General features: G+C 61.5%; 1 protein-coding gene across 3 annotated transcripts; it reads left to right on the top strand.

Annotated features, from left to right (window-relative positions):
- Positions 1-502: 502 nt before the first annotated feature.
- Positions 503-18,967, top strand: TMEM9 (transmembrane protein 9). 3 transcript variants are annotated; one of them, XM_008541069.2, is made up of 6 exons: positions 503-755; positions 1,162-1,262; positions 2,319-2,410; positions 7,872-7,980; positions 10,132-10,263; positions 18,016-18,967. In XM_008541069.2, the coding sequence occupies exons 2-6, from the start codon at positions 1,197-1,199 to the stop codon at positions 18,166-18,168; spliced, it is 552 nt and encodes a 183-aa protein (XP_008539291.1). In that variant the 5' UTR covers positions 503-755; positions 1,162-1,196; the 3' UTR covers positions 18,169-18,967. The 3 variants fall into 3 exon arrangements, with proteins under 3 accessions (XP_008539291.1, XP_008539292.1, XP_070458455.1); XM_008541070.2 differs by having other exon boundaries at positions 751-861; XM_070602354.1 differs by lacking the exon at positions 503-755 and adding an exon at positions 758-889.
- The last annotated feature ends 8,333 nt before the right edge of the window (positions 18,968-27,300 follow it).

Raw genomic sequence — 27,300 nt, 5'->3', positions numbered from 1 at the left:
GCCAGGACCGAAGCCCAGGTGTCCCCACCCTGGATCTGCCACCCTGGATCCCAATGGCTCCCTGTTCCTTCACAGCTGGCGAGAAGTCCTCGTCTGCCCCTCAGCAGCCTGGACCTCCCTGCCTCCCTCCCCTAGGCTGGCCTTGCACCTCTTGCCTCCCTCTGCCAGGTCCAGAACCAGCACCTGGTGGAGGGGGACACGGGACAGGCTGAGGGGCTGCTGTGCACGCTCCACGGGCCAGCCCCCCGGCCTATGCCCCCCCTGGTTCCCTCCTCCTCCTCATGGTGGGAGGACGGGGAGAAGAGGTGGTGGCGCCGGGTAACGCCCCTGCAGCAAAGACGTAGATCCCTAAAGGACATTTCCAGATTGTGAACGAGGACAAAGCCCTTTAATCCGATTTCATCATTCCGGTTGTTGTTGCTAGAGTATTGTTGGTAAAGTGCTTTCTCTTTAAAACAGCAAAGTAGAACAAGCGCGTCCCGGCTCGGAAACCCCGAGTTTCACGATAGCAGGAGGGGCGGAGCGCGCCGGGGGGGAATTCTACAGGCCACACAAAGGCCGACGCTCCCTTTTCTGGTTCGGTCAGGTTTGAGAAATGCCTCCCTGTCCCTTGCGCGGGAGCCTTCCGCCCAGGTGAAGGTGGGCCTTGTTGCCTTGGCGACAGCGAGTGGGGCTGAGCGGCTGCTCCGACAGCCAATAGCAGCCTGGAGGGGCGGGGCCAGCTGGGGCCTGCGCGGCAGCGGCGGGGCTCGCAGGTTAGGGACGCGGCGTGGGGGAGGGGTGCGGGGGGCGCGGGGGCCCTGGGGGTCCCAGGCCGGGCCGAGAGCTTCGGGCGTGGTGGGCACTGGCTCCGGCCATCGGGTCGGGGCGCCCGGACCCCGCGCCCGAGGTTCCCGTCGGGCCTGCGCGGGGAGGAGCTGCTGCGGGGCGGCGATGGCGGAGGGCGGGGGCCGGGCCTGGTCGGGGCCCCCAGCAGGCCCCCGCAGCCGGGTGGGCGGCAGAGAGCCGGAGAGCTGGGGAGAGGGCATGCAGCATGTGGCCCCCGGGTTTGGAAGGCCCTGGGAGCCTGGATCCCAGCCCCCCACCCCATCCACGTCCGGCTGCACGGCTAAGGGGCCCGAGAGGAGCCATCGCTCCTTCGACTCCACGTTTCCTTTCCAGGTGTCCGGTCTGGCCGGCCGCCCAGCCCGATAAGCATGCAGCTGCTGTGTTTGGTGGCCGTGGTCGGCTGTTTGCTGGTGCCCCCTGCTCAAGGCAACAAGGTGAGGGGGGTGAGCCAGCCTTGGGCACCCCTTGGGCACGACCACCCTGCCCGCGGACAGGGCTCCCCCCGAGGCAGCTGCTGCCCAGCCCTGCCCCTCACTTCCCCTGGGGGCCAGACTTCTAGGGCTGTTTTCTCAGGCGCAGGACTGGGAGGGGACAGGGTGGTGCACAGAATTTCCGGATCAGGCAGGCCCGCGGTGGAATCCACCAGGAATTTTGTGTTTGGGGAAGTTATGCAAGTTCTCCATACCTTCTGGTGGAGTAGGAGGGGTGCTATGTCCTGCTGTTTTAGGGAGAATCAAGTGATATGGGGAGTAGACATGCTCTGTGAGTGTGAAGTCCTGCACAGGGAGAAGCTTCTGTGATGGAGGGGGCCCAGCCTGGGTGCGTGGGGGCTACTGACATTCACTGCCCCTCCCCTCCTTCTGGGTGGAGGACTCTGAAGCTGGGCGTGGGGAGGTCTGTGGAATTTGAAGATCTCGAGGCTTCGAAGTAAGATGGACTCTGAGTCTGAGGCTTGCTTCCACTCCCTCCCGGAAATTCCGCACTGGAATGAGATGTCTGCGGGGCTGTCTCCTCCCCATTCAGAGAGGAAGGATTTGCAGGGGGCTGCTGAGTGGTCCCTGGGAACGTCCAGTTTCTCTTGTTTACCCTGCCCTGGCCTTCCCCAGCCCTAACCTGGGAAGTTGGAGGTGGAGTCAGGGGGAAGAGGCTAGCCGGCAAGACTGCTGGGCAGAGGTGCACACACAGGTGGGGCCCCAGGGGAGAGGACTGTCACTTTGCCTGCTGTCCCCGCCCCCCAAACACCCTGCTAGGCACTGGCAGCCCTCGGCAGCTCTCTGTGAGCCTCGTTTGCCCCCTGGATGGTTTCTGCCTTGAGGACCCCGTGCTGTGCTGTAGCATCCTTCCTGCGGAAGTCATTCCTGCCGAACTTGGGGATGGGGAAAGATCAAGAGCCTTCCTATGGTCGCTTTATGGACCAGGGAACTGAAAGTTGAGTTTGCTAGACCCCAGGCCCCGGGCCCTGCCTGCCTGATGTGTCCCTCCTTTTCCAGAGTTCTGAAGATATCCGGTGCAAATGCATCTGTCCGCCGTACAGGAACATCAGTGGACACATTTACAACCAGAATGTGTCGCAGAAGGACTGGTAAGGCACTGTGCAGGCTCCCCTTGGCTCCTACACCTAGTGGAAGTTATGGGTGTTTCCCAGAGTTCTTGGAGCCCTGGCGGACCCCTGCTCTCCCATCGCTTTAGGGAACCCTACAAAGGACTGTTTTGTCTGTGGTCACACGACACACTGGAAATAGGATCCGGATGTTTTGAATTCCAGCTGAGGGGTTCCTGGTCAGAGGAGTGGATTTTGTTATTTTGCTTTGATTTGGGCGTTTATTAACGTGTGCCCAATAGTAGCAGAGGAGTTGGGAGAGGTGGGTCCTACAGCCACACACTGTGTGGGATCTTTTGCGTGCTTGCGTACTTTTGCAAAGCTCTGTTGCGTGTGGTGTTCAGTGCCAGTCTCAGAAGGACCCTGTAAGGTTGATGGGGTAGGTTGTGTTCCCATTTTATAATTCCAGAGACTGAAGCCCAAAGAGAGAATTTCAAATACACTCCTGGAGTCTTGAATTCTTTTCTGCCTGCCTCCCTTTAAAAGAGAGAGAAATAATCACCACTTCGTTCAGAGAAAGGAGACCAGCTTGTGAAGGGAAGTTCCTACACATTGTCCTAGAAGGGATGGTCCTAGAGGCGCTAGAGAGAGGCTGCAGAGAGGTCTCGGGCCACGTGGAGGCTCACAAGGACGGGAGAGGGGCTGGCCCCCTCTGGGAGGTGGGGGCGTGTGGAATTGGGGGCTTGTGGGTCTCAGTTATGTTCAGTGTGGTTTGGGTGTAGAATGGAGGCCAAAGGAAGAAAGCTTCAGGAAACAGACTTTCGTGTGCATGGCTGGAGCATTTCTAATCTGGGCTTCAGGAGCTGGGAAGCCCCATCCTTGGAGGCACCTGAGCACAGATGGGTGATTCCTTGATAAAGTCTCCGTGGAAGGGATCAGCGTCACAAGGGTTAGTACATTAGGATTGGCAGGTGCGCATTGAGAAAATACAGATTCCCCACTCCCTCCTGTCCTTGAGATTTGGGTTTGTAATTTTTCCCAGCTTTGTTGAGATGCATCGGACATACGACATTGTGTAAGTTTAACGTGGACAACGTGACGATTGGATACACGTATATATTGCGAAACAGTTACCACAGTAAGGTTGGTTAACACCTCCGTCACCTCCCATAATTACCGTGTGTGTGTGGTGAGAACATTAGGTTCCATTCTCTTAGCCACTTTCAGTATATAATATAGTATTCACTGTAGTCACCATGTTGTTCGTTACGTACTTAATTGAGTCAGTAAATATGGGGGGACAGTAACCTTTCCTTAAGGTCCCTCAGGTGATTATGATGTAGATTATTGGTCCAGAACAGCAGTGGGGAGCTTTGACCCCATCCAACCCTAAGATAGTCTGATTTCCCGAGGGGCGGCCTAGTTAGGGGCACACACTCTGGGGCTGGCCTGCCTGGCTTCACGTGTAGCTCAGCCACTTGTCGTTGCGTGACCAGTGACTTAACCTCCAGTGCACTTCAGTTTCCTCCTCTGTAAGACGGTGGCAGTATCGTGAGAATTAAATAATCACGTGTGCGTGCACGCACACACGTACGAGTTACTACAGTCCTGTGCTGCGTGATGACACTCCAGTCAGCAATGGACCGTGTATACAATGTTGGTGCCATCAGATGAGTGCCATCTAGCCTGGGTGTGCAGTGGACGGCACCATCTAGGTTTGTGTAAGTGCACTCTGTGACGTTCGCACAACAACGAGATCGCCTAATGACGCATTTCTCGGACGTGACCCCATCGTTAAGCGACGCATGGCTGTTTAGCGCTTCGAACGATCCCTGGCACGTAGTAAGTGCCATGTAAACGTTAGCTGATATCGTGACTAATATACGTTATCAAGCCTTACCAGAGGCCCCATAGGTAATCGTCATCAGACGTACACCGTAGCCCCGCACAACCGGGGCTCCCCCCGGCGCTGGACTGTCTCCCTCTGTTCTCGCCTGTCCTGATGGATTCACGAGGCCCTGAGACGTGAAGACCTGGGAGGAGCCCCTGCCACCTCCTTGTGTCTGTGGTTCTGGGTCAGATGGCATCAGTAAATGGATTGATGGATGTCTCAGCACCATCAGATCATAAGGCTGCATCCCACAGGCCCTGGCAGACGGTAAGGCTGCATCCCGCAGGCCCTGGCAGATCTTGGTAGCATGCACGGTCTCTGCCCTGAGGTTGCAGCCTGGCCTGAAACCCAGACTGGGATGCCCAGACACAGGAGTCCTGCGGGGACCTCTCAGGCCAGCGTTTATGTCCTTCCCCGTATACATCAGAATTAGGGGGCTGCTGATGAACAGTCTTAAATCTAGACCCTCAAGGCAGTTCTGTTAAGGGTGGTGGCTGAAACTGAGGCTGGACGTAAGATCCAGGATTTGTCCCAGAGGGAAGTCATCCTGTTTGGCTGGCCCCTGTGTGGCTGGTTTTCTGCCATCTAGCGTTGGGAGTGCTGAAGTACATGCCACAAAGAGACAGAAGCCCCAACAACTTTGCCAGCTGGCATGTCCCCCAGGGATGTACGGCATAGAGACCATCCCAGAGCAGGAAAGAACCCGCCAGGTTGGCTAGTTCAGGGTCTTTGTCCGTCTACAGATACAGCCTTTCTTCCAACAAAACCTGTTCTGGAAGCACAAGGTGTGGAAGTCAGAAGTGCTCTGGCTGGGAGGGAGGGGTCCCTCAGCCCCGCCTTGCACCCTGCTCCCGCACCGTGGGTCCTGGGGTGCCCACCAGAGCACAGTTTGAAAGATACTGCTGGAGTCAGCCTTCGTTCGTAAATGAGGAAACCCAGGGAGGTTAAATGAGTTGCCTACAAGCACAGAACGCGCAGAAGAGCAGAGACCTCAGCCCGGCTTGTTGTTCTCTGTGCCCTCTCCCCTGGTGTGCTCTGGCCAGCCTGTAGAGGCTTGAAGGCGCTGATCCCCACGGTAAATGGGGTCCTTCTGAGAGCAAGGACGTGTTTGGGGTCCCACTGACTCTCTGGAGAGCCGGACACGGCAGAAACGTCAGCTCCTCCTTTGCTGTTCCTTTACCCCTCACAGCCTATCCCTGAGTGACAGGACCCAATTTGAAGAGCTCAGGTTGGCCCCTCCCAGCTGCCTCTGACACCCCACTTTGGCCCCGTGGGGAATCCACGCATCCCACTGAAGCACCAGGAGCCCATGTGGCTTGGGACGGGAGGAATCTGGTCCTCAGAAGGATTGTAGTGACTTCCTGGAGATGGGAGGTCCCAGGAGTGGTGACCAGGTGCCGGGTGTGACCCTGGCCTTGTCTATCCCTGCTCCCTGTGGCAGCTGCATGTGGGATCTGAGAGGGTGGGTTCAGTCACAGTAGGGGAAGGACCATGCACGCAGCAGGGGGTACTGTGACGGAAGCTGCTGCCCGGAGGTGGGACTGGGTCACCAGAGGTTTAGATAAAGTCCTATATGCTGCACACATGTATGCCATATGTGCCCCTGCTAGAAACCTGGGTTTCTAGGGGGGACAGAGGCTTTTAGAGGACGCCCCATTTTTATTTCAACACCTGGTCTTCACATCGCACATCCTCCATGCTTCTGCCAGAAACCCAGCCTGAGTCTAGCAGGACCCCGGGACAGCGCGGAACAGGCCTGACTGCTCTCAGGGAGCTGTCTTCCACGCTGGCCGCATCCCTGTCAGAGCTGGAAGGGACTTGAGGGTCGTGTGGTACGAGCCCTGCCCGTCACAGAGGGGAGGACAGGCCCAGGGCACCAGACGCTTCATGGCAGGGCGGGGACAGCCCAGAGCTGGCTGTCCACTGCACCGTGACCCCCAGTTCGCCTCTGCGGACCTCTGGGGGTGTTTGGTTTTCCCAGGGGTGATGATACGGGTGCGTCTGCAGGGTCCCTGGCTTGCTCAGTGTGGTCTGTGAGCCAGCCAGGTTGGAAACGTGCTGCTCCGAGGCAGGCAGGGACGGAGCGGCCCGGGTTAGAGCCCAGACCAGCACGGGCCCCTGGGGCTGAGCATCCTGCAGCGACTGTGAGGCCGGGCGTCCAGTTTGGGTCCTGGCCTCAGCAGCGTGACGGCAGTCGCTCGGGTACCGAGCCTTGCTCTGGCCAGCACTGTGCCAGGCGCTGGGGACGTGGAGCGGACCCCTATCCTCAAGGGACATGACGTCTCCCGGGGTGAAGGTCTGACTCCAGTGCAGAGCCATCAGTGGTGGCGCGGAGACGAGCGTGAGGAGCTGCTCTTGTGGGGAGGGCTCCGGAGCTGAACCCCGAAGGCCGTGTGGGCTTCAGAGAGGGGAAGGAGGCGGTGATGAAGCCGGGCATTCCTGGCACAGGGTGTGAGTCGTGTCAGGGAGGGGAGCGTGGCTCGTTCAGAGAAAAGTCCAGGGGGTCAGCACAGCTGGAGGGTGGGCAGCGGGGTGAGGAGCTGGACAGGCGGGCAGCCCCGGTGTGAGGTGGATGGGCGCCTGGGTGGAGCAGAGGCCCTGCGGTGGGGCAGCGACCGGGCTAAGCTGGGCAGTGGCAGGACCGGAGTTTCATCTGGGGAGACCACCGGGCTGCTGGTGAAAGTGGTTTGGAACAGGGCCAAACCAAGGCGGGAGGGCAGTGGGCGGGGGGCCGTCTGAGGAAGACATGAGGAGGGCTCCGCTAAGACGCAGCCGTGGGGGAGAGTAAGGAAGCAGGGTTTTAGAGATGTTTGAGGAGGGGAGTCCCTGGGTGTGCGGGATTGTGGGTGGGAGTACAGGCAGTGTCAGGGATGGTTCCCAGGTTCAACTTGGGCCATGGAGTGGGTGGGAGACGTGCTCTCTGCCATTGGGAACACGACCATGGAGCCAGTTGGGGAATTGGGGAGTCAGGGGCAGAGGCTGTGGGGTTTGTGGTCCCGACGGGGCACTCACAGGCAGCGGGGCATGAGAATGGAGGAGAGAGACCCAGCTGATAAGTCTCATCTGAGACCCACCAGCCTCCAAGTAGAAATCTCTGGAAGGGACAGGCCTGCTCAGGGAGCGCACAGCATGAGATACAAGGGCAGGCGGGGCCAGAACTTTGGGGAGTGGCAACTCCCTAAAGTTGGGGTGTACTTTGGGGAGCTGGTGCTCATGGGCAGGGCCAGGGCTGTCACCCTCGCTAGAGCCCTGCCCTCCCCAGGAGCCTGGTCCCCTCTGCCCGGCAGCCCTGCTCCTCCTCCCACGGCCCCCTCAGCCCTGCTCCTCCTCCCACGGCCCCCCTCGGCCCTGCTCCTCCTCCCACGGCCCCCCTCAGCCCTGCTCCTCCTCCTACGGCCCCCCTCGGCCCTGCTCCTCCTCCCACGGCCCCCCTCGGCCCTGCTCCTCCTCCCACGGCCCCCCTCGGCCCTGCTCCTCCTCTTACGCCCCCCCCCCCGCCCTGCTTCTCCTCCCACGGCCCCCCTCAGCCCTGCTCCTCCTCCCACACCGCCCCCTCCCCCCCCGCCCTGCTCCTCCTCCCACGGCCCCCCTCAGCCCCTGTCTCTGCCGCAGCAACTGCCTGCACGTGGTTGACCCCATGCCTGTGCCCGGCCATGACGTGGAGGCCTACTGCTTGCTGTGCGAGTGCAGGTACGAGGAGCGCAGCACCACCACCATCAAGGTAACGTACCACCAGTCCCACCCCCCTCCCCACCCCTGCCCTATGCCACCGGCTCTTCTCTGTTCTGGAACATTCTGGGTGGCTCTGGGACTGGCTTCTAAGCTGGCCTGGTTGTAGACGGAGGAACTATGTCCCACCCCGTCGTGGTGGCCGCTCTCCCTGCAACCTCCAGCCAGCGGTCCCCACACAGCTGCAGCTGAGAGCATGGAGCTGGGAGCCTGGAGAGACGTGAACCAAGCCGGTGTCTGGGGCTAGGACCTGGGCAGAGGGCTCAGGCTGCTTCCTTTGGCTCCTCCCTGCACCATGTTCTCATAGGTCATTGGCTGGATTCAGGAGGGAGGTGGTGGACACAGCCACCACCACAGGAAGTGAGGCCAGCCAGGACCCAGGCCCTTCTCTGCCTCCAGGCAGGACTTGCCCAGATCATGGCTCTCTCTGGCAGAACCTCGTCTCCCAGACCCCCTCCGGGTCTCCAGTCCAGGTTCTCCATGGGGAGCCCGACCACGCTCTCCGATTTCGAGCATAAGGCCTTCCTGCTCCAGCTTTTAGGCTCATTTCCGTTTGTCCTGTCAAGAGTCTAGTAGTAGCATCGGGAAAGAGCTCTGAGGACCTTCACGACACCACTGAGTCCTCTGTCAGGTCCCCTTTGGGGGTGCATCAGAGGGGAGGGGGTCCTCACCACGATCCTCCCTGCCCAGCCCAGGGAGCCGGCAGCTCCTGGCCTGCCCGGGGGTCCTCAGTGTCCTCGCCTTTCAGATGGAGGGCAGCTGCCTGTTCCCGACCCCTGTCACTGCCCTGTCACGCTGTGCAGACTCAATGCCTTTCATCCTCCGCCAAGTCCGTCCCTCCTGGACCCGGCCTTCCTCCTCTGAACCTGCTCCGGGGGCCCCACCCTCTGAGCCCTCAAATTCTGAGCTGGATGTCACCTCTCCCTCTTCAGTGGGGAAGGGACTTCCCGACATGGCGACCTCCTCCTAGTCCCCCCGATTTCCTTCCAGCCATTCTCCCAGGAGACTCCCCACTTTCGGCCTCTCCGAGAGTCAGCCTCCATTCCCCCTCCCCCTTCCTGGGGCGCGGGCAACAGGTCTGATTATTGACCCCATTTAAGGAGGCGTGAACGCTGATGCCCCCGCTGCGGAGGAGGTCGGTCCAGGTGAGTGTGGCTGTAGACTGAGCCCCACACCTGGAAGCCCGAGCTTGCTTTTATCCCCTCTTCACAGTCAGTTAGGGGCCAGGGCTGGGGTCAGAAGCCAGGGATGGCCCGGCGTTTGGAAGTAGAGAAAGCCTTTTGGATGGAGTCAGTGAACCTGGGTCCAGGTTACGTCTCTGCCGTGTACTAATCTTGGGACCTGTTGGTTCTCAATCAGGGGGTTCCTGGCCCCCAAGGGACACTCAGAGATGAGTGGAGAGGCTTCTGTGGCCCCAATAACTGAGGTGTGTTGCTGACACCATTGCGGGGACCGTGGATGCTCAGTGTCTTGAGGGTCCAGTCTTCAATGCCCAGAGCTCCCACGTGGAGGAACGTTGCGTTAGCCTCGCTGCGTCTGTCCGACTGCAGCGTGTGAGGCTCTCCGTGTATGTGAGAAATTCGTGAAGTTGTCCCTCTGCCCCTGGCTGTCTCCTCCCTGCAGGGTTACCCATGGGGGCTGGACCTGGCCTCCAGCCATCATTGCACACCTTGCCAGGCTGTCCTGCTGGCGGGCGCTGGGTGCAGAAACGTCCCCCCATCACTCCCGCGCCCAGCAGTGGGATGCGCCCACGTGCCCAGGTTCCTTCTCCTCGGCCTCTGCGCCCGCCACCTGCTTGCTCTTCTTAGTGCCCCATCGCTTTCCACCCTTTGTCATAGGCTCTTCCGTAGCCAGGGGGCCCCGTTTCCCTGCTCCCCAGCCCCGGGAGCATCTTGGGGAGTCAGGATCCAGACTCCTTCCTTTGTCGTCTGTCTTCTATGCCTGCTGGGGAACTCAGTGTTCCTGTGGGACCCCCTCAGTTTGGGGCAGAGTTAGTAAACGCGTGGAGCAGGCCGTGCTGTCCCTTCCTGGCCCCCGTCCCTCCAGGCCCACACGGTCTCAGCCCTTCCCCAGTGCATGGTGCGGTCACCGCCGTGGGACGCAGATGCCCAGGGTGCTGCTCACGGGTCGGTCTCCTCCTCAGGTCATCATTGTCATCTACCTGTCGGTGGTGGGGGCCCTCCTGCTCTACATGACTTTCCTGATGCTGGTGGACCCTCTGATCCGAAAGCCGGATGCGTACACAGAACAGCTGCACAATGAGGAGGAGAACGAGGTAACGGGGCTCTGGGGCAGAACCAGAACGGCACCACTGGGGCCTGCATGGGGGTGTGTGTGCCCCGCCGTGCCCTGGTTCGCTCTTCTGCTCCATGTCCACACGTCACCCGACCCAGCTGTTTCTCCAGCAGGGGCAGCCCGTTGCCCTTGCAGGTGGAGCGGGAGGTGGCCTGCATGTCTCCTCATGTCTGGCACCATCAGCCTCGGTGCACAGCTTGGAGCCGCGTCCGCCTGCTTTACCACGTTTCTATCAGAGGGGACATGAGCCAACCAGGCCTGTCACACATACAGACCCCCGGCATCCTGGTTCCTCACGTCGTGTCAGGTTCTGCTGGGCTTGGAGGTGGCGATGGGCTTTCCAGATTCCACAGACATCTGTTGAGCCCCTGCTCACTGCAGATGCAGCCCCAGCCCTGGGGCAAAGCAGGATTTCAAGAGCCGGTGAGGAGTCAGGTGGTGGGAGTGCTGAGGTGGGAAACTACCGCGTATACGCTTGAGGAACCTTGAGCGTTTCAGGGATAAGGCAGGCAGGTCTAGGACTAGAGGCACGTCGAGCCGGCCAGCACGCTTCGGCCAGATTACTAAAGGCCTCAACTGTCAAGCTGAGGAGTTTTGGTTCCCTTACGTAAGGAAGATGGGAACCACCAACACCTGGGAGTCCACAAGCCTGGCAGGTGCTCGCACTGGGGTGGGGGCTGGTGGGGCTGGGGCAGGCCGGTCACACTAACAGTGACCCTCGTCCTCTCCCCCTTCCCCGTCCTGAGGAGCTCGGCAGCCTGCACAGGAGCCCGGGGTGGGAGCGGGAAGTGGTGAGCGCTGTGCGGCCTGCTGGGCAGAGTGGTGAGGGGCTGCACTCCCCAGGGAGATTGGAGGACTCTCTGACCCCACGTGCCCCGAGCTCCCCTTACAGGCCCCCACAGCCACCAGTTGTGTGCACGAGACAGTGGTCGGCCCGAGGGCCTCACAGCAGTGCGGGCGGTCCATAGGCGGGGCCGGGCTGTGCCGCTGTCTGCCCTGGGGATGGCAGCTCCAGAAGGCTGTGGAGGGCACCGCACGTCTGCCAGCTCCATCCCGAGGCCCCCTGCTGCTGGAGGGTGCTCCTCATGGCTCATCCAGGGAGGGAGGTGAGGGGAGGGAGCCAGCACAGATGCAGGGGGCTTCCAGTGGCGAAGCGTGTCAGCCACATCGAGGAGAGTGAGTTGAAGAGACTGGGAGGTGTGTAGCTTGAGGAAAAAACAAGAACCAAACTTCTGGAGGTGGCAGCCTTCAGACGTGTACAGATGAGAGCTTGGCCCCTCTCTGGGCGAAGCCAGGGGCGCAGGGACCCCGAATGGGGAGTCAAGAGAGGGAGGTTTGACGCCATGAGAAGGAGTCGTCTGCAAGACGAGGCAGTCCAGGTGAACCTCCACCGGTGCGTGGTAGTGCGTCCAGGGTCACTCAAGGTCACCAGACATCAGCTAAACTGCCACCAGCAGTCTCAGTTTGGAGCAATTCAGGCACTGGCTTGGACGTGGGAAAGGGTGGGTTCCCCCCAAGAAGAGGGTCCGGGGCTCAGATCCCGGTGTGGAGCGCCCAGCCGAGTCGGGGGCCTGCACGAGGCCAGGGAGCGGGGGAGGCCTGGCTGCTCCACGGGCCTGGAGCTTCTCCTAGGTACATGCCCGGACCCTTCCCCGTCTGCCCCCAGCCTCCTGCTGACATGAGTTTGGCCAAAGGTGGAGCAGAGAGGGTGGGCCTGGCCCCCTCGGAACTCCGGCCTGGGAGGTGGAGGCGCTGGCAGTTGGGTGGTCTGCGTTCACGAGGAAACCTTGCGTGCCTACCTGGTTATTAGCGCACAGTAATAGCAGCTCTGATGGAGGGGGGCATCGCTAATGAACACCCTGGATCGGGGTAATGTGCTAATTGCAGTCCTGGCTGGGGAGTAATTGAGAGATGTGGCCGCTGATTACACGGCTGGGCTGTGACTTCCCTGGAATGTGTGGCCGTGGGGCACGATGGCTCTGGGCCGGCCTTGTTGTGTCGCCTGTGTCCTGGATACGGAGCCGGAGGGCAGCTGCTGTCTTTGGGTCTGAGCCCAGGTACCCCTCCCCTGGGAGACCTGGGGCTCCCCACGTGGAGTCTTAAGCCGTGGCTGTCTCTGTTCATGAGAGGGGGCCTTGCGGAGGGAGGAGGGGGTAGAGTCGGTCAGTGTAGGTCCTGGGAGCCGAACCTGAATCAGAGGGTGGACGCTGCCTGGGAGAGTAGGAAGGGTTGTCCAGGGAGGGGTGCTGTCTGGCCGTGTTTCGGAGGTGCCGGGAGGACAATGGGCCCCGCAGGCAGCTGTCAGGCTGAGGCCCTGGGAGGGCCGAGTGGGGATGGATGACACCTGACCCCGAGGTTCTAGAAGATGAAAAGCGTGTTCGGACTCTGATACCCTGGCCGGGGTGCAGCCCGCTCTGCGGAGAGATGGGGGTGGGCAGTGCCCTGGGGGTGGCTAAGGGACCCCCTCAGGGCAGCCGTGAGTGTGTCTGCACTCCCTCCACTCGTGACTGTGATACCACCGTCTTAGGTCCTCCTGGCTCGTCCCTTCTTGGGGATCAGCAGCACCGTTCCCCTCGCACGCACGTGGCTTCCTTTCCTTTGGCCGTTCTCAAAAGTCATGCAGGTGGCACCATGTGGGTCCACAGACCCCCTGTCTGCCCGAGGGGGTTTAAGCAGGGAGCCTGGGGGCCATCGAGGGACCAGGAGGCAGGAGACGGGCCGGAAGGAGGAAGCTGGACGCTGCAGGAGGCTCCTTGCCAGGTGGGGGTGGGGGACTTCTCCTTCTCTTCATCCTGTCTGGGATGGAAGGCCTCCTGGCTGAGGGGATCTTCAGAGCTCAGAGGATGGAAGGGGCCCTGTCCCGGATGGGGAGGGGTCTTTGCGGACCCTCCGGTCTCAGTGCACATGGGGAAGCGGTAGGGAGGTCCCGCCTGGCTGTCGGTGGCAGAACCAGGACGGAGGCCGTCTCTGGGTTTATTAGTGGCCTGGAGAGCATGTCCCTTAAGAAGGACGGGGCCTCCTTGGGCTGGGGAGGGCGGGGGGGGGCGTCTTCGCTTTCACCCCAAGAGGAAGAAAGTGGCAACGGGGCCTCGGTCTCTGAAAGTTCTTCTCGGCCTGTACAACTCGGTGACCTTGAGAAGGGAGCTTGGGGTCCAGGGCTCCCCCAGGAGTCTGGGCCCCATCAGAGTGAAATCTGGAGGTGGGCTCACTTCCCGGGACTGGGGGGCCCTGGGTGCCATCCCCCCAGTTCCTGTAGCCGGGAGCTCTCCTACCCCAGGCTGGAGGGCTGGAGGAGGAGGGGAGGCCTCGCCTGCATCCCCGGCCCCGGCCCCGGCCCCGGCCCCGGCCCGGGGAGGAGATGAAAGCTGCGCGTCCCTTTGAAAGCGCTGGCAGGCCTCGGTGGGCCTGACTGCCGGGCGCTGCCTCCCAGGATTCCAGCAGCTTTAGGGCTAATCCCCGGGCTCAGACGCCCTTTGAAAGGAGGAAGCGAGCATGTTTGCCGGGACGGAGCTGCCTTAGATGTGCAGGTCTGGCTCTTTGAAGAGAGAGAAGCGAGGGCTTCTAGGAGGCTCCGGGTGTCTCTGCTGCTCCCAGCGCCGGCCCCCTGCACTCTAACAGGGTCCTCCGAGATCTCCCCCATGGGCGCGGCTGCCACCCTGGGCCCCTGGGGGAGAGGGGTGCGGGGATCAAGGAGAGAGGATGATGGCCGTGCTGATGGTGGTGGCGCCTGGGCACATGGGGACCGCAGAGAAGACAGGGCTCAGGGCACTGGGCTCCCGCTTCCTCCAGGGAGGGTTGAGCAGCACACGGCCTCGGGGGCTGATGGGGACGCACCCTCCTCTCCTCTGAGGACAAATGGGAGGGCTGCGAGTCAGTAGACGTTTCTAGAACAGCCATCAGGCCTCGCAGGACTGTTGGCAGGAGCAGGGTTTCAGATCCCAGTTCTGGTGGGAGTCCAGCTCTGTCTGCCGCTTCCTGTCCCCAGGGGTGCTGACCGCCCGGTTCAGTTCTCTGACTCTGGAGCAGGCTTGATGGTCCCCTCAGCATATTGTTGTGATCGCGTGTGTGCCAGCGTCACGGTGTGCATTCCTCCTTCAGAACTAGACGTTTCGGGGGTGGTCTTAACACCCGAGGAGCGTGCTATCGTTGGAGGGGAGGCTGGGGCGGCACGGCAGAGGCCTGGCGGGGAGGCAGGCACGGCAGTACAAAGGCCGCGTGGACGAGTGTGGCCGAGGACGGGAGCAGGGCAGGCGAGGCTGGCTGCGGGCTCATGTAGCTCAGAGTGGGCCGAGCTCAGGGCAGGTCATCCCTGAGCAGCCGGGGCGCCAGGCAAGGCCTCTGAGCAGAAGCAGCGGCATGTGACAGCGTCAGAAGACGCCTGGTGGTTCATGCACGAGGAAGCCTGGGGCTGGCTGCAGCAGGAGTCGGTTATTCGTCAGCACTGAGGGAGGACGCAGGCTCACACTCGCCCGCTTAGCTGTGTGGCTGGGGGAGCACGAGGCTGCCTGTGCTGTGCGCCCCCAGGTCTGGGGCCGAGGGCCGCCCACCAGAGGTGGGGGTTCTCTTTCCTCATCTCCCTGTTGTCCCAGAGCCTCGGGTCCGGTCCAGAGCTGGCTCAGAACCAGCGCCTCCGGGCGGGCTGAGGAGGGTTCATGCAATGGTTTCACCAGGCGCTCATGGGGAGTCTGTCAGCTCAGTCTGGTCCATACGGATCTTCGGGGTCTCCCAGGGCTGGGGGGGGCCAGCGGCAGTGCCTGATCCCTGGTGCCTTCACTGCTCTCTCCTTGGGGTTAGTCTGCTTTTGGGTTTTCCACGTTGGCCACAGAGGGACCCAGGCGTGTCTTGGGGTAAGGGGTGTGCAGGCATGGGTTCAGATCCTGGCCCGGCCGCTGAACTGCTGTGTGACCTTGGGCGGCGAGGTGATTCGTCTTCCGCGGTTTCCTCATCCACAGCTGGGAACAATGTCGCCCACGTGCCAGTCCCGTGGGCCTGGTGGGGATCCATGTGGAGTTCCCCGCCCAGCGCCTGGTGCACCGTGGCGCTGTCACCACCGTGCTGGTCCGCCCCCACCAGGGGGCCCTGGGAACCTGTCAGCATCCAAGCGCCTCCTCCTGATTGGGGCCACCCCCCCTCCCCTCACTGCCTTCTGCCTCCCCGAGCTGCCTGGAGACCCGGCCTCGGAGGGAAGGGGCGAGAGACAGTGGGCTTTCTCCCACCTGCGGCCACCGTCCCACTACAGAGCCGGCGCGGAGGCCGCTCCGGGCTGTCTCAGAACAGGTGCGGGGTCTTAATACCTTTTAATCAGACTCTTAGCACGGGGACACGGAGCTCTCCACCCAGATTCTCCCTCTTAGAGGCAGTTGGTTAAGACTTTACCCGAGGGAGAACAAACGAGGCCGTGGTCGTGCGCTGCGTGCTGGCGCGTCCCCTTCATGCTCTGCCTGCCCCCCCAGCCTCCCGAGACGCAGAGCCACGCACACGCAGGCAACAGCCTCCCAGCGCCCCGCTCCTCGGGGTCACACCCTCCCTCCTCGCTGGTCCTGGGAGGAACAAGATGGGGACTGGGCAGGAGAGGCCAGGAGAGCTAGGTGCTGGCGGGCCAGCGGCGTCCCTGGCCCCCGGGAGCGTTCAGTGGGCCCCGCTGAACTGGAAAGGAACAGACTTGAGAGGGGACGTGATGCAACAGTCCTTATTCCAAGGCCACAGGCTGCTAGCTTCCCCCGCCCCTGCCTGGGAGACCCCACAGCTGGGCCTGATATTAGGAATCGCTGCTGTTCCCCAAGCGCTTGCTGTCTGCCAGGCGCTGCCAGAGAGCTCAGGTTTGTGGTCTCGATGAGAAGAGCAATAGGTGGGGAGCAGGTTCAGGGGACCAGGTGACTTGCCCAAGGCCCTGTTCTGATAGGCGCAGAGCCAGCGTTCACGGCCAGGCTTGTCTGATTCCGGAGAGTTCTGCAGGCTGCGCGAAACTGCAGGGCGCTCCCGGAGCGCCTGTCTGTGGCCACCAGCCTGCCAAGTGCCGGGCGCGTGTGATCGCGTGTCTCCTGCCGGCCCGTCTCCTGATTGGGAGCCAGGGTTTTCCAAACTGGAGGTCACGACCCGTGAGGTCATGAAGTCAGTTGAGGAGTCACGGCCAGCATTTTAAAAAACTAAATGGAGCAGAGCAGGCAACGTCAGAATGCACCGTACTGGGCAGTCTGTGAGATTGTAACTGTGCGTGTGTGTGTGTGTGTGTGTGATGCAATGATGTCGGAGCGTCAGGTGACGGAATTCCTGCTGATGGTGTGGTCAAGAGCCTGAGCAGCCTGGCATGGTTAAGTTGAGCTGGGCCGGGGGGCCTGAGGCCGGAGGAGAGGGTGGCCCCTCAAAGCCCAGGCGTGGAGCCCTGGGGTCCGGACCCCACACGCAGCATGCCCCTGCCAAGGCTGCTAGCACCTGCCTCCGAGGTGTCGTGACCCTCACCTGGCCTGGCAGAGGGCGGGGCCTCGAGTCCTGGACATGGGGCTCCTGGGGCTGTGTCCGTCTCTAACTTGCCATGGGCAGTGCTTGTGAGACTCTGCGGCGACAGTGGACCGCCTGCCGGCCTCCCCTCCAGCCACCTCTCTGCCCCCCACCCTCGCCCGGCCCCCCTCCTGCTCCCCGCCTGGCAGCTGCGTGGTGACAGAAGCCGTGCCAGCTCAGGGCGTTAGAAGCGCAGTTGCATTTACTGGGCGGCCCCAGGCTCAGAGAGGTGTGCTAATCCCTTAAGAGACGTGTGGCAGGAGATGAGAGGCAGGGAGAGCCAGGGAGGAAATCCCCAGGGGGGTGTGGGCCTGGCCCTCGGCTCCAGTCCCCCCCAAAGATCAGGCTCGGGTCCTGCAGGAAACGCACGGGCTCCGGCGTCAGGGGCAGAGAAGTGGTAATTAGGGGAGGATGCTGCCTTCAATGACGACGACAGAAACCGTTCTGACAGCAAAGGGGCGGGGGCGGTGGGGCGGGTGGAGAAGGAGCGAGCCCACCCAACTGGCCCAAAGGGTGGGCCAGGGCTGGCTGTGGGATGGGGTGCTGGGGTCCAGCTCCGAATTTCCCTCCCTGCCAGACTCCCCAAGGGACGTCATCCCCTGTTTCCCGGGAGAATGAACTGGGTATCCCAGCCCCATGAGAGCAGATCCTGTGGGTGCCCCCCTGTGCAGGCCCCTCAGAGGGCCCTCTCCTGCCCAGAGTGGATGTGCGCTCCTCTCTGCGCAGCCAGGTCCTAGCCCTGGGCCTTCCTGCAGCCCTGAGCTGTGGCGGCCGGGCAGGGGAGTTCTGCAGCCCAGGACCAGCCTTGGGGCAATCGATGCATTTCCTGAAACAGCAAGTGTCTTGAGTCCCCAGCGCTGAGTGAGGTCCTGAGGCCAACACTCAGTGTTCCCGTCGAGGGTTAGAAACAGGCCTGGGGGTGCACCTGTGGACCTGACGAGCTGGCTGTTTCGTACCTGGGGCCCCAGATCATGGTCTTCCAGGCGCCCCCTTCCCGGGCCTGGTCCTCCAGATTCTACAAGCACTAGCCTCCAGCTGGCCGGGTGCTGTGCTGGGCCCTGTGGGTGGAGGCCAGGCCCTCCAGGAGCCCGCGGCCCTGGGGAGCCCCAGCCTCCCAGTTGGGGGTGGAGGGAGTTCAGACTTTGGGGTTGCTCTCGGGGCATGTGTTGCGTGCCAGCTTTCCAGACCCCTCTGGCTCACGGTGCCAAATCTTCCCTTTCCTGTCCTCCTGCAGGATGCTCGCTCTATGGCGGCTGCCGCGGCCTCCTTCGGGGGACCCCGCGCCAACACGGTCCTGGAACGTGTGGAAGGCGCTCAGCAGCGGTGGAAGCTGCAGGTGCAGGAGCAACGGAAGACGGTCTTCGATCGGCACAAGATGCTCAGCTAGAGGGCCCGGCACAGTCGGGCCAAGGACCAGCGGCCACGGCTGGATAGAGCCAGGGGCCACTCTCCCCTCCTTCGACGCCACCCTTCCTGGGTCTTCCCTTTAAAAGCCTGTGGCGTTTTTTCCTCCTTCTGCCCCTCTTTAGAAACGTTGTTCTCAGCTGAGTTAATTCCGGAAGCGTGATGGGGTCCCCGATCTCTCGTTCGCCTGCTCAGGTCTTGGGGGTTTGTGGGGGGAAGGCAGGCCAAGAGGGGATGGAGGCGTCCGTCTCAGGCGGCCTCAGGGTTGGAAGGAGCCTCTCTCTCATTGCTCCACCCTTGCCACCCCTCCGGCTCCAAATCCCGGGAAGGTTCCAGCCTCTGGAAGGTGGAGCTGGGTCGTCAGGACCTCGGTGTGTGGGAGGAAAGCCTGGCCCCTGCCACCTGTGCTGCTTTCTGCTGTGGTTGTGGTGGCTGCCTTCCTCGCCACCCCGAGACGTCAGCCCCCGAGCACCCATCCCCTCTTCCTCCTCCCTCCTCTCCTCCCCTGACGCATGGTGGTGGCCGTGCACCCTGCCTCCTCTCGGCCCGGGCCCTCCCGCCCACTCAGGAGGCCAGGCAGGCCCCTTGCCTCCCTGTGTGTGTTGTCACTGAGCCAGACGGGTGGTGGGACCACGCGGCACAAGGCCGGGTGGTGGCTCTGAATGCCGCAGCCTTGGGGCACCACGCATCCCTGAATTTCCTTGTAGCGTGCATGGGCAGACATGTTTGTCTACCGTTGTCTGTAAGTCAAGGAAGCCATCATTAAATTGTCTTATTTCTCACTTTCTGGATTTCAAGAGACTTAGAGAACTGAGTGTCCCACGTGTGGCCTGGTGAGTCCTGTGTCCCAGAGAGGGGACGGAGCGTCATCTTGGCGGGTCCAGAAGAGAGGCAGACGTGGCAGTCCTGGTGGCCAGGGCAGAGCCCACGGGGAGTCCATGTGGAGGCCCCCTGATGGGGAGAGACTGGCCACGGGGCCTGCTCCTCACGGCTCCCTGCCCTGCGAGGGGTGGGGAGCGGACTAGCCCCGGGAGTGACCCGGAAACAGGATCCGTGTTTGTCTTTGTGGGGGAGCCCCCTGAAGCTCTGAATTTGTCTGACGTCAGTCTCTTGCAGGCACCATAAGGGATGTCACTGTCAAGCTCCTTGAGTTTCTGGATGAAACCAGCAGGTGTTGGGGGGGCGCAGCCAGGGGAACAGAGCAGCTCCGGGGCCACACGGAGGAGCCCAGCACCGGCTTCCCTCCCTCCCACCCCAGGAAGTGCAGATCGGGGGGCCGTTGGAGCCCGGGCAGAAACGAGGGACCTGGAGGGGCCCATTGGGTCTGATCGAAGTTCCTGTCCTCCGGGGTTGTCCGAATAAGCGTGTATTAAGGCTCTTGTGTGGGTTCTGTGCAGGTTCTTGGTGAGGTGCGTGGGGGGTGGATCTTGGTCTACAAAAATTTGCCCAAGTTCAGAGCTGAGTACAAGTCCTAAAGGGAGGGGCGACCTGCACACGGGGTCCCAGGAGAGCAGAGCCGAGAGGGGCTCAGCGATGGTGGGTCCTGAGGGTGCCAGCCAACATGACGTTCGTGGCAGGGCTCACAGGAGGTCCACAAGCTGCGGCCACAAGGCTGGCGCAGAAGAGCCAGCACTGATGACACTTCTGTCCCCTCCATCCGCCTGGTGCACGCCCGGCACCTGCTCAGGCCACGCGTGGCTTTGGAAGCATCAGGCCATCGTGTTCCCTCGAGATGGGCCCTCTTACTCAAGAGGCGGGTGAAATCAGGGCCTTCCAAAGGTGGGCAAGTGGCTGTGTGGGCCTACCGAGAGTAACCAATCCAGAAGCGGGTGTCTGACACTGCCGCCGCCTCCCTCTAAACCTCACAGCCTGGGGAATCCTCGAGTACTGCCTTTCTCTGATTCTTGTGAGTCCTGTGGACGATCCAGCCACTCTGTGGGGCGCGTAAGGGTTTGGTCTGAAGCGAGCAGCCATTGCTGGCCATCAGTAAGCCCAGGAGAGGAAAGTGAGTGATAGAAGGATCCCTCTACGTAAGGATTTGACCAGTAACCCAGCATCTAGGTCTGCTTCCCTTTACTCACAGACGGCTGTTCCAGGGTGTCCCCCTGTCTGCCTGTGAATGGTGAAGGTGGGGCGCCCAGCAGAGGGAGAGTTTGCTCCCTTGCTAATGTCTGATCAGAGATCAGGCTCCTACAGCAAATGACGGAATCGATCAGAAGTTACACCTTTCGTCCCATCTCATGTGGCGAGACATTTGTGTTGGGGTCACCGTGCTCAGAAATCCTGCTTGCCTCCCACAGCCCCCACATACCTGCAGGGGACCCATCCCACCTGGGAGATGTGGTTGGGTTTGGCCCTGGGGACCAGAGCCTCAGACCCGGTCTCCGCCGTCTGGGGCTAGCCCTCATCCCTCACATGGCTCCAAGGGAAGTGACCCACGCAGAGGATGGAGAGGTGGACGCCGGCCTGCTTCCTGGCGGCTTCTTCCTCACGCACCATCCCCATTTCCCCCGCACGCTGGTTTCCTTGCATCCTCCCTTATGCATCTACGGGCAAAACCCCAGCCATGGGTCTGTCGCCCGGCCTGACTCCTCTGCCCCTCCCGGGGCAGCTCAGCTCTGCTTCCAAGAGGCCAAGGACGGCCCTGCAGGTTGCTGGTTTCCTCCCCCGCAGCGGCCATTAATCCTTTGGTGTTAATTCTTCCTTGAGGCTCACTCGAGGTCACCAGGGAACCCTCCTGTATCTCCCCCTACCCCTCCCCCCAGAAAAATCTTTCCTTACTACTTCAAGAGAACAGAGGCTCTTAGGTCCGTCTCTTATCTTCCTTACCCCCCTCTGCAAATTTTTCTTTGTGCGTCTCTTGACATCCTTTGCTGTGGTCTTGGAGAGAGCATGCCCCTCCTTTTCAAAGCCGGCCCACCCACCCCCTCTCCCAGGGGCCTCCGTCATCTCTTCACCCAGTTCCTCCTGGTCCTTCTCAGCCTGTGCCTCTGCTCAAGTCTGCCCTATGAAGAACCTTCTGTGGGCTCCACGGCCCCCTCTGTCTCCAGTGGAGTCTCCTTCCTGTCCCCATGATCTCCACCGTCCACTTGGTCCTTCGCCCCCAGCCCTCTGCAGGCAAGTGCCAATGACTGATTGCCGGTCCCAGAGGGTGGCCTCGGTCCTGGTCTCTCTGGCCCTCACTGCAACTCTGATGCCGTGGTCCTTCTCCCATCGTGAAATTCTCTGCTCTGGGACCTTGTCTCTTTGGTCCTCCTTGCCCTTTGTGACCACCCCGCACTTCTCCCTGAATATTGCTATTTCCTGGGCGTCCATCCTCAGCTTACTCAGCTCAATCTAGAATTTCACTTCTAAGGACCTTTCCCGAAGCTCTTCTCTTCTGTGGTTCTGTGGTCTTAATTCTGGAATCTCTCTACAGCCCAGACCTGACCCCAGCTCAGCCTTGTCTGTCTGGCTCTCAGCTGGCTCTCCCCTCAGTGCCACAGAGCCTGTCACAATCGGATGTCCAAGGATAAGCTCATCTTTGCCCGGAAATCAGCTTCTTCATTTTCATTATCTGAATTGGTGGCACCCAATTCTCCCCTGGTCTGCAGTCCCCACGTCCGGTCACCCACAAAGTCCCACCGATTTCACCTCCAGATGGTTGGGGAACCCGCTCATCCCCTCCGCCCCTCACCCACTGCCGTGGTCATGCCCTCGTGGTTTCTCATGGATTCTTGTCTTGACAGGAACTTGACAAGAACTACTATAGTTCTTGTCAGGAGCCACCAGAGTTCTTGCTTTTCATCTGATCATGTAACTGCCCTCCTTCAAAACTATCAAGGGCTCCCCATTTCCAAGGGCTTGAGCTCTTTATTGGGGCCGACAAGGCCTCGAGGCCGAGATCTGCCTGCCCCTCTGGCCTTTAGCCCCAGAACCGACTGGCAGGACCTACTGGGGGCACCACTGGCCCTCGGAAGGGAGGAGGTGATGAGCCCACAGGCACCTGCTCGGCTGGGTGGGTGCTGCCCTCGGGCCAGGGGTGTGCTGATCCCAGGCTGCCCGTCTTGGGCAGGGGGCACTGGCGGGAGCTGAGTCAGGCTTCCCCCAGCTCCCACGCTCCACCACCCTGCCTGGGGGCTGAGGACGGAGGAGACCTGGAAGAAGCGTTGGCAGGAAGAAGAGGATGCCAGACCCGCGCTTCGCTGTCTATTTCTGAGCATCTGCTTGCCATGCACAGGCAACTCCGCGGGCTCCAGGGAGCCGGCAGGGTGGGGTGGACGGAGGGCCAGCCTGAAAGTGGGGACAGACCTGGCTTCTCAACCCCCTGGCCCTCCGGCAGTCCCTCACCCCGCTGAGCCAGTGTCCTCGCCTGGATAACCCTCAGCCTGGAGCTGTGCTCATCAGATGAGGCCTGCCATTCCAGGGGCTGGACAGACACCTCCCCAGAGCCCCGACCTCGGCTAGTGAAGCAAGTTCAGAGCACGAACCCCTGAGCCAGCAGCCAGGGGCTGATGCCCCTCTGCCCGCTACCAGCCAGGCGGCCTTGAGTGCTCCTTAGAGCCTCACACGCCTGCGTTCCCTCGCTGGGAAGTGGGCGCGCTCCCACCGTGGCAGTTGCTGTGAGGTGTGGATCATCAACGAGCCTGAAGCCCTCAGAGCCGTCCTGACACAGTAGCGGGCTCAGCGGTGTTGGCTGCTGTCCACACTGTTGTTACTGTTACAGCCCGACCTCCCCGCCCGTCAGGTGGAGGTTCTGTAGTTAGCAGGGACTTCCTGCTAAGTGTGGTCGGGGGACTTCAGGACCCCAGAAACCCCAACCCTCAGCTAAACCCCACTCCTGGTGAAGCTCTGCTCCGAGCTTCAGGGGGTGATGCTCCGGTGACCCCCAACATGGGCCAAGGGGAGGCCGGCTGGCCCTGAGGCCGTGGGCTCCTCCATCAGCGCATTGGGGTGGACGTGGAGGGAGGGCCCCGGGCTGGCGGTCAGGAGCCCTGTCCCGCCCGCTCTGCGGCTCCTGGCTGTGTGACCTTGGGCAGCTGGCCTCCTCTCTGAGCCTCAGCTTCCCTGGAGGGAGAGTGAGGATGTCAGAAGGGCCCGCCGCTTCCTCAGGCGCAGCCACCCAAGCTGGCCGTGTCAGGTGGTGCCAGAAGAGCAGTCTATTCTAGTCATTGTGTAACCATTTTAATGTGTATCAGAAACAATGTAACTAGCAAGTGACTTCATGACTTCGTGGGTGTTGATGCGGAGGACAAGTCATGCGGGAGGTGAGTAGGTGTGAAGGGAGAGATGAAGAAAACCATGAGGACGAGTGGGGCTCAGAAATGGCAAACACAGGAGGAGCCGGGTGCAGGGCTGCAGGCTGGGACCCCTGAGCCCGGTGACATCTAGGGCACCTTCAGATCTCATGTCTGTGAGCTACTTGGCTTCCTGAGGCCTCATCTCCCCCGTGGTCCACGGGGCTGACAACACCCCGAGAGATGCTCTCCGCCAGGATGCTCTCCGCCAGGCTCCACTGGGGCGGCTGCGCAGGGGCAGCTCAGACCAGGCAGCAGAGGGAGCCGTGCCAGAAACCCTGGACCTTCCCCTGGCCAGAGGGACACTGGAGGGTTGTGGCCAGGCGTGGGGACACCAGGGCCAGACAGTCTGGGTCCAGATCCCAGCGCTGACTCCTCCAAGCTGTGTGACCTCAGACAAATTGATCCTCAACTGAGAAACGGGAACAGTAACCAATCTCACAGGGTGTGGGGCGGGCTCATTGTGAGTGAGAGCGACTGTATGTGTGTGTGTGTGTGTGTGTGTGTAACAGAGCCTGGCGCACGGCCAGTGCTCAGTGGGTCTAGCTTGTGTCTGTGTGTGGAAAGGAGGGTCTCCCCACTGCTGCTGAGAGGGGTCACCAGCCTCTGTCCATCTGTGTGAATCCAACATGGGTGGACGGAGACAAACGGGAGGCCAGAACCCAGGTCTCTCTGCTTTCTGGCTCAAGCCTCCTGCCCGGTCAGCGAGCTCGGCTGGACGTGCCACTCTGCAGCCCGCTCGTCCCTGGCAGGCACGCGGCCGCCCCCAGGCCGGCAGTGCTGGCTGTGCGAGCGCCCACCCCGGCCCTGGACTGGGTCCCTGGAGAGTCGCTGCCCTCCTGGTCCCCCACTGAGCCCCAGGAGCACCCAGGGGTCCCCTAACAGCCCCAACACCAGAGCTGGTACCATCCAAGCTGCTCCAGAGAGAGGGTCATCTTCCCCAACCATGGGGATCCCCGCAGAAAGACTTCCGGGTCTTCCCAGGGCAGCACCCCACTGGCTCACGTGGCTCCTCCTGACCCCAACTCAGGTCCCTACTGCTGTGCACACGGCCAGCTCAGAGGCTCTCTCAGCCTCCCTGCCAGCCGGCCAGCTGTGTGTCCCCCTCCTTGGCCCTCAGCCCTGGGCAGCACCCCGGACCACAGCATCTCCAGGGCCCTTGGCTCCCGCCGGTGCCATATGTGTCCTGCTGGACCCCGGGCAGCCAATCGCAGGAGGCCAGGAGTGGCCCTGTCTCCTCCTCGGGAGTGGATCCCAGAGCTCAGCAGCCCCCTCCTCCCTCCCCTTCTGGGTGTGTCGCCGTTTGAAGCTTAATCGGGTAAAGTGTACCTGGCTCCTGGCGCCGTGGCAGGGGAGCCGGCCGGAGGCTGCTGCAGACGCCGCGGGGCAGGCGGGCAGCACGGGAGGTCCCGGCGTCCCCAGAGGCCCACGCACCACCGTTGCCGCGAGCAGGAGCTGCGGGGCTGGAGGAGCCGACCCGGAGAGGTAACTGCGAAGGTGGCGGCTGAGGGATGCGCCCAAGCTCTGTCCTGAAATAGTCATGGCCCCACCCGGCCTGGAGGAGCGAGGCTGGGATGCTGTTTACTCAGGGCTTAGTCGCCCCGACAGCCTTCCTGCCCACAAAAAGGGAAGACAGAGCCTGGCCACCTGCCGCCTGGGGTGAGGGCACCCACCTCTGAGGGCAGGAGGCGAGATTAGCTGTGCTGACAAGGGCATTGTCACCAGCCGGGCGTTTTTCCTGGACTTGCCCTCTGCAGAGCCCACTGCCTCTGGGTTTAGCCCGATGCCCGGCACCTGCCAGGCTCCAGAGACTAAAGCATGGATTTCCTGGGTGGAAATAAGCCGGGGGAGGCTTTCCTGGAAAGGAGCTGAAATGTGAAGGGCATGGGCAGGGGAGAGAGTATGCTTCTGCATCTGAACGTGGGGCCAGGCTGGAGGTGGTGCAGGGCAATGGTTAGGGGCATGGCCACTGCAGCAGACAGCCCGGGTCAAATCCCAGCTCCATCCCTTCGGAGCTGTGTGACCACAGGCCATTTGCTTGTCTGGGTCTCTGTCCCGTCACCTGCTAAACAGGTCTATAATAGCATCTGCCTCGTGGCACTGTTGTGAGAATCAAGTGAGTGGGGCTTTTAGACTGGTGCCCAGCACACATTAAGTGCTAGATAGATATTTTTGTTTTTTAATCCTGCTGTTTACTAGAGATGCCATCTCACTTAAGATCCCTGAAGCTCTCTGAGCCTCAGTTTCCCCACCTGTAAAGTGGGGATGGAAAGTTCCCTTGTGGGATGAAACGAGTTGTGAGCACACGGTAGGTGCCCTATAAATGGCAGTGTCCTTCCCTGTACGGTGAGCCGAGATTCTGTCCCCATGAAAACACCATATTCCCCCCAATTCCAAGTGTGTGCTTTTCATCCTGCTCCCAGAGAGAGCGGTTTTAGTAGATAAGCTTTGTATTTCTGGCCCAGACCCTCTGTGTAGCTGGTCTACCAAGACAACAGGTAGCATCACCAGAACGTCCTGCGGTCAGACCTGCGACCCTCACACGGGACCACACGCTCGGCCACTGCATCACCCCTCCCCCTGCGGGCTACTTCCTCTCACTGTCTTTATGCCGGGGCGGTGCCAGCCCTGAGGATGCTGAGATGCATAAGGCACCATCCTGCCCTTCTCCTCGAGAGAGCAGGATGCAAACACGCAGCCAGGAGAGGGGACACCCCGGGAGAGCGTCCCCAAACTGATTAGGACTGACGAGGGACCGACACACAAAGGCTTTAGAATTCAGAGGAGAAAGAGAAAGAACGGATCTGGAGAGGGCAGAGAAGGCATCGGGGACAAGGAGAGACCCCGACTGGCTCCGGAGGGAAGAGAAGGACTCGCGTGGGTGGAGAAGAAGGCCGATGCTCCAGGAGGGGAGCAACCCTGGGCGTAGAGGGCGGAGGGAGGTGGGAAGCGGGGAGAGGTGACCATGCTGGACGGGGCGCTGATGTGGGGATACGGCCCAGGAGGAGGTCCAGGAGGAGAGGACAGGGGGCCACTGAGGACCTCCAATGCCGGGCAAGGGAGGTGGGCCTCTGGCAGCTATAAATTGTCTCCGGTGGGGAACACGATCAAAGTCATGTTCTGGAAGATGAATCTGGTCGTGCGCATCCAGAGAGCGTGTGTGGGGCAAGGCCAGAGCCAGGAGGCCAGGTCCCACCCACAGCAGCAGCTGACCTTTGCTGGGCCCGGTCAGGCAGCACGGGAAGACGTTTCCACAGAGATCGTCTTGACCTGCGCAGCGTCCCCGGGGAGAGACTGCCGATGCTCCCCCAGCACAGAAGAGACAATAGGCTTGCTCACCATCCCGTGTCTGGGACCCGGCAAAGCCAGGACCCTAAGCCACGCTGGGCCGGTTCCAGGGTCCCTGGTCGTAAGCCAAGTTTCTGCAAGATGCAGAGAGCACTGATTCCCTCTGAAATGTGGGTAAAGCGGCCTGAACAGGGGACAGATCAGAGAATCCTGGTGACAGCCTGGATGCAGGGGGCTGTGAGGTCCTCAGCCACCAAGAGAGGGACTTGGGTGGGGGGCGAGCAGCCAGGGCCCCCGTGGGACCGATCTGGCCACTGGTACAGGTGCTCCCAGCTGGCTTCCTCCCTGTGGGGTGGGACTGAAGACATCTTCCCCACAGGGACGCCCTGCAGAGCAGACGAGATCCAGCTGGCGAAGCTTCCGAGGAAACATCAGTTCACGTCCCTTCCCTCCCCACAGACCGAGGACGCCGTCCTCCCCAAGCACATACAATGCTCGGAATCCATGATGTGGATGGGCCTCGGGAACCTCAGACTTTCCTTCTGTGGCCC

The sequence above is a fragment of the Equus przewalskii genome, chromosome 31, assembly GCF_037783145.1.
Source record: "Equus przewalskii isolate Varuska chromosome 31, EquPr2, whole genome shotgun sequence".
Taxonomy (NCBI): domain Eukaryota; kingdom Metazoa; phylum Chordata; class Mammalia; order Perissodactyla; family Equidae; genus Equus; species Equus przewalskii.
This window is presented reverse-complemented; position numbering and strand designations above follow the sequence as displayed.

Excerpts from the sequence above, each read along its gene's own strand:
- TMEM9 (XM_008541069.2), top strand. The coding sequence starts at position 1,197 with ATGCAGCTGCTGTGTTTGGTGGCCGTGGTCGGCTGTTTGCTGGTGCCC. Across the intron at positions 2,411-7,871 it reads AATGTGTCGCAGAAGGACTG|CAACTGCCTGCACGTGGTTG; the intron begins GTAAGGCACTGT and ends TCTCTGCCGCAG. Across the intron at positions 10,264-18,015 it reads ACAATGAGGAGGAGAACGAG|GATGCTCGCTCTATGGCGGC; the intron begins GTAACGGGGCTC and ends GTCCTCCTGCAG.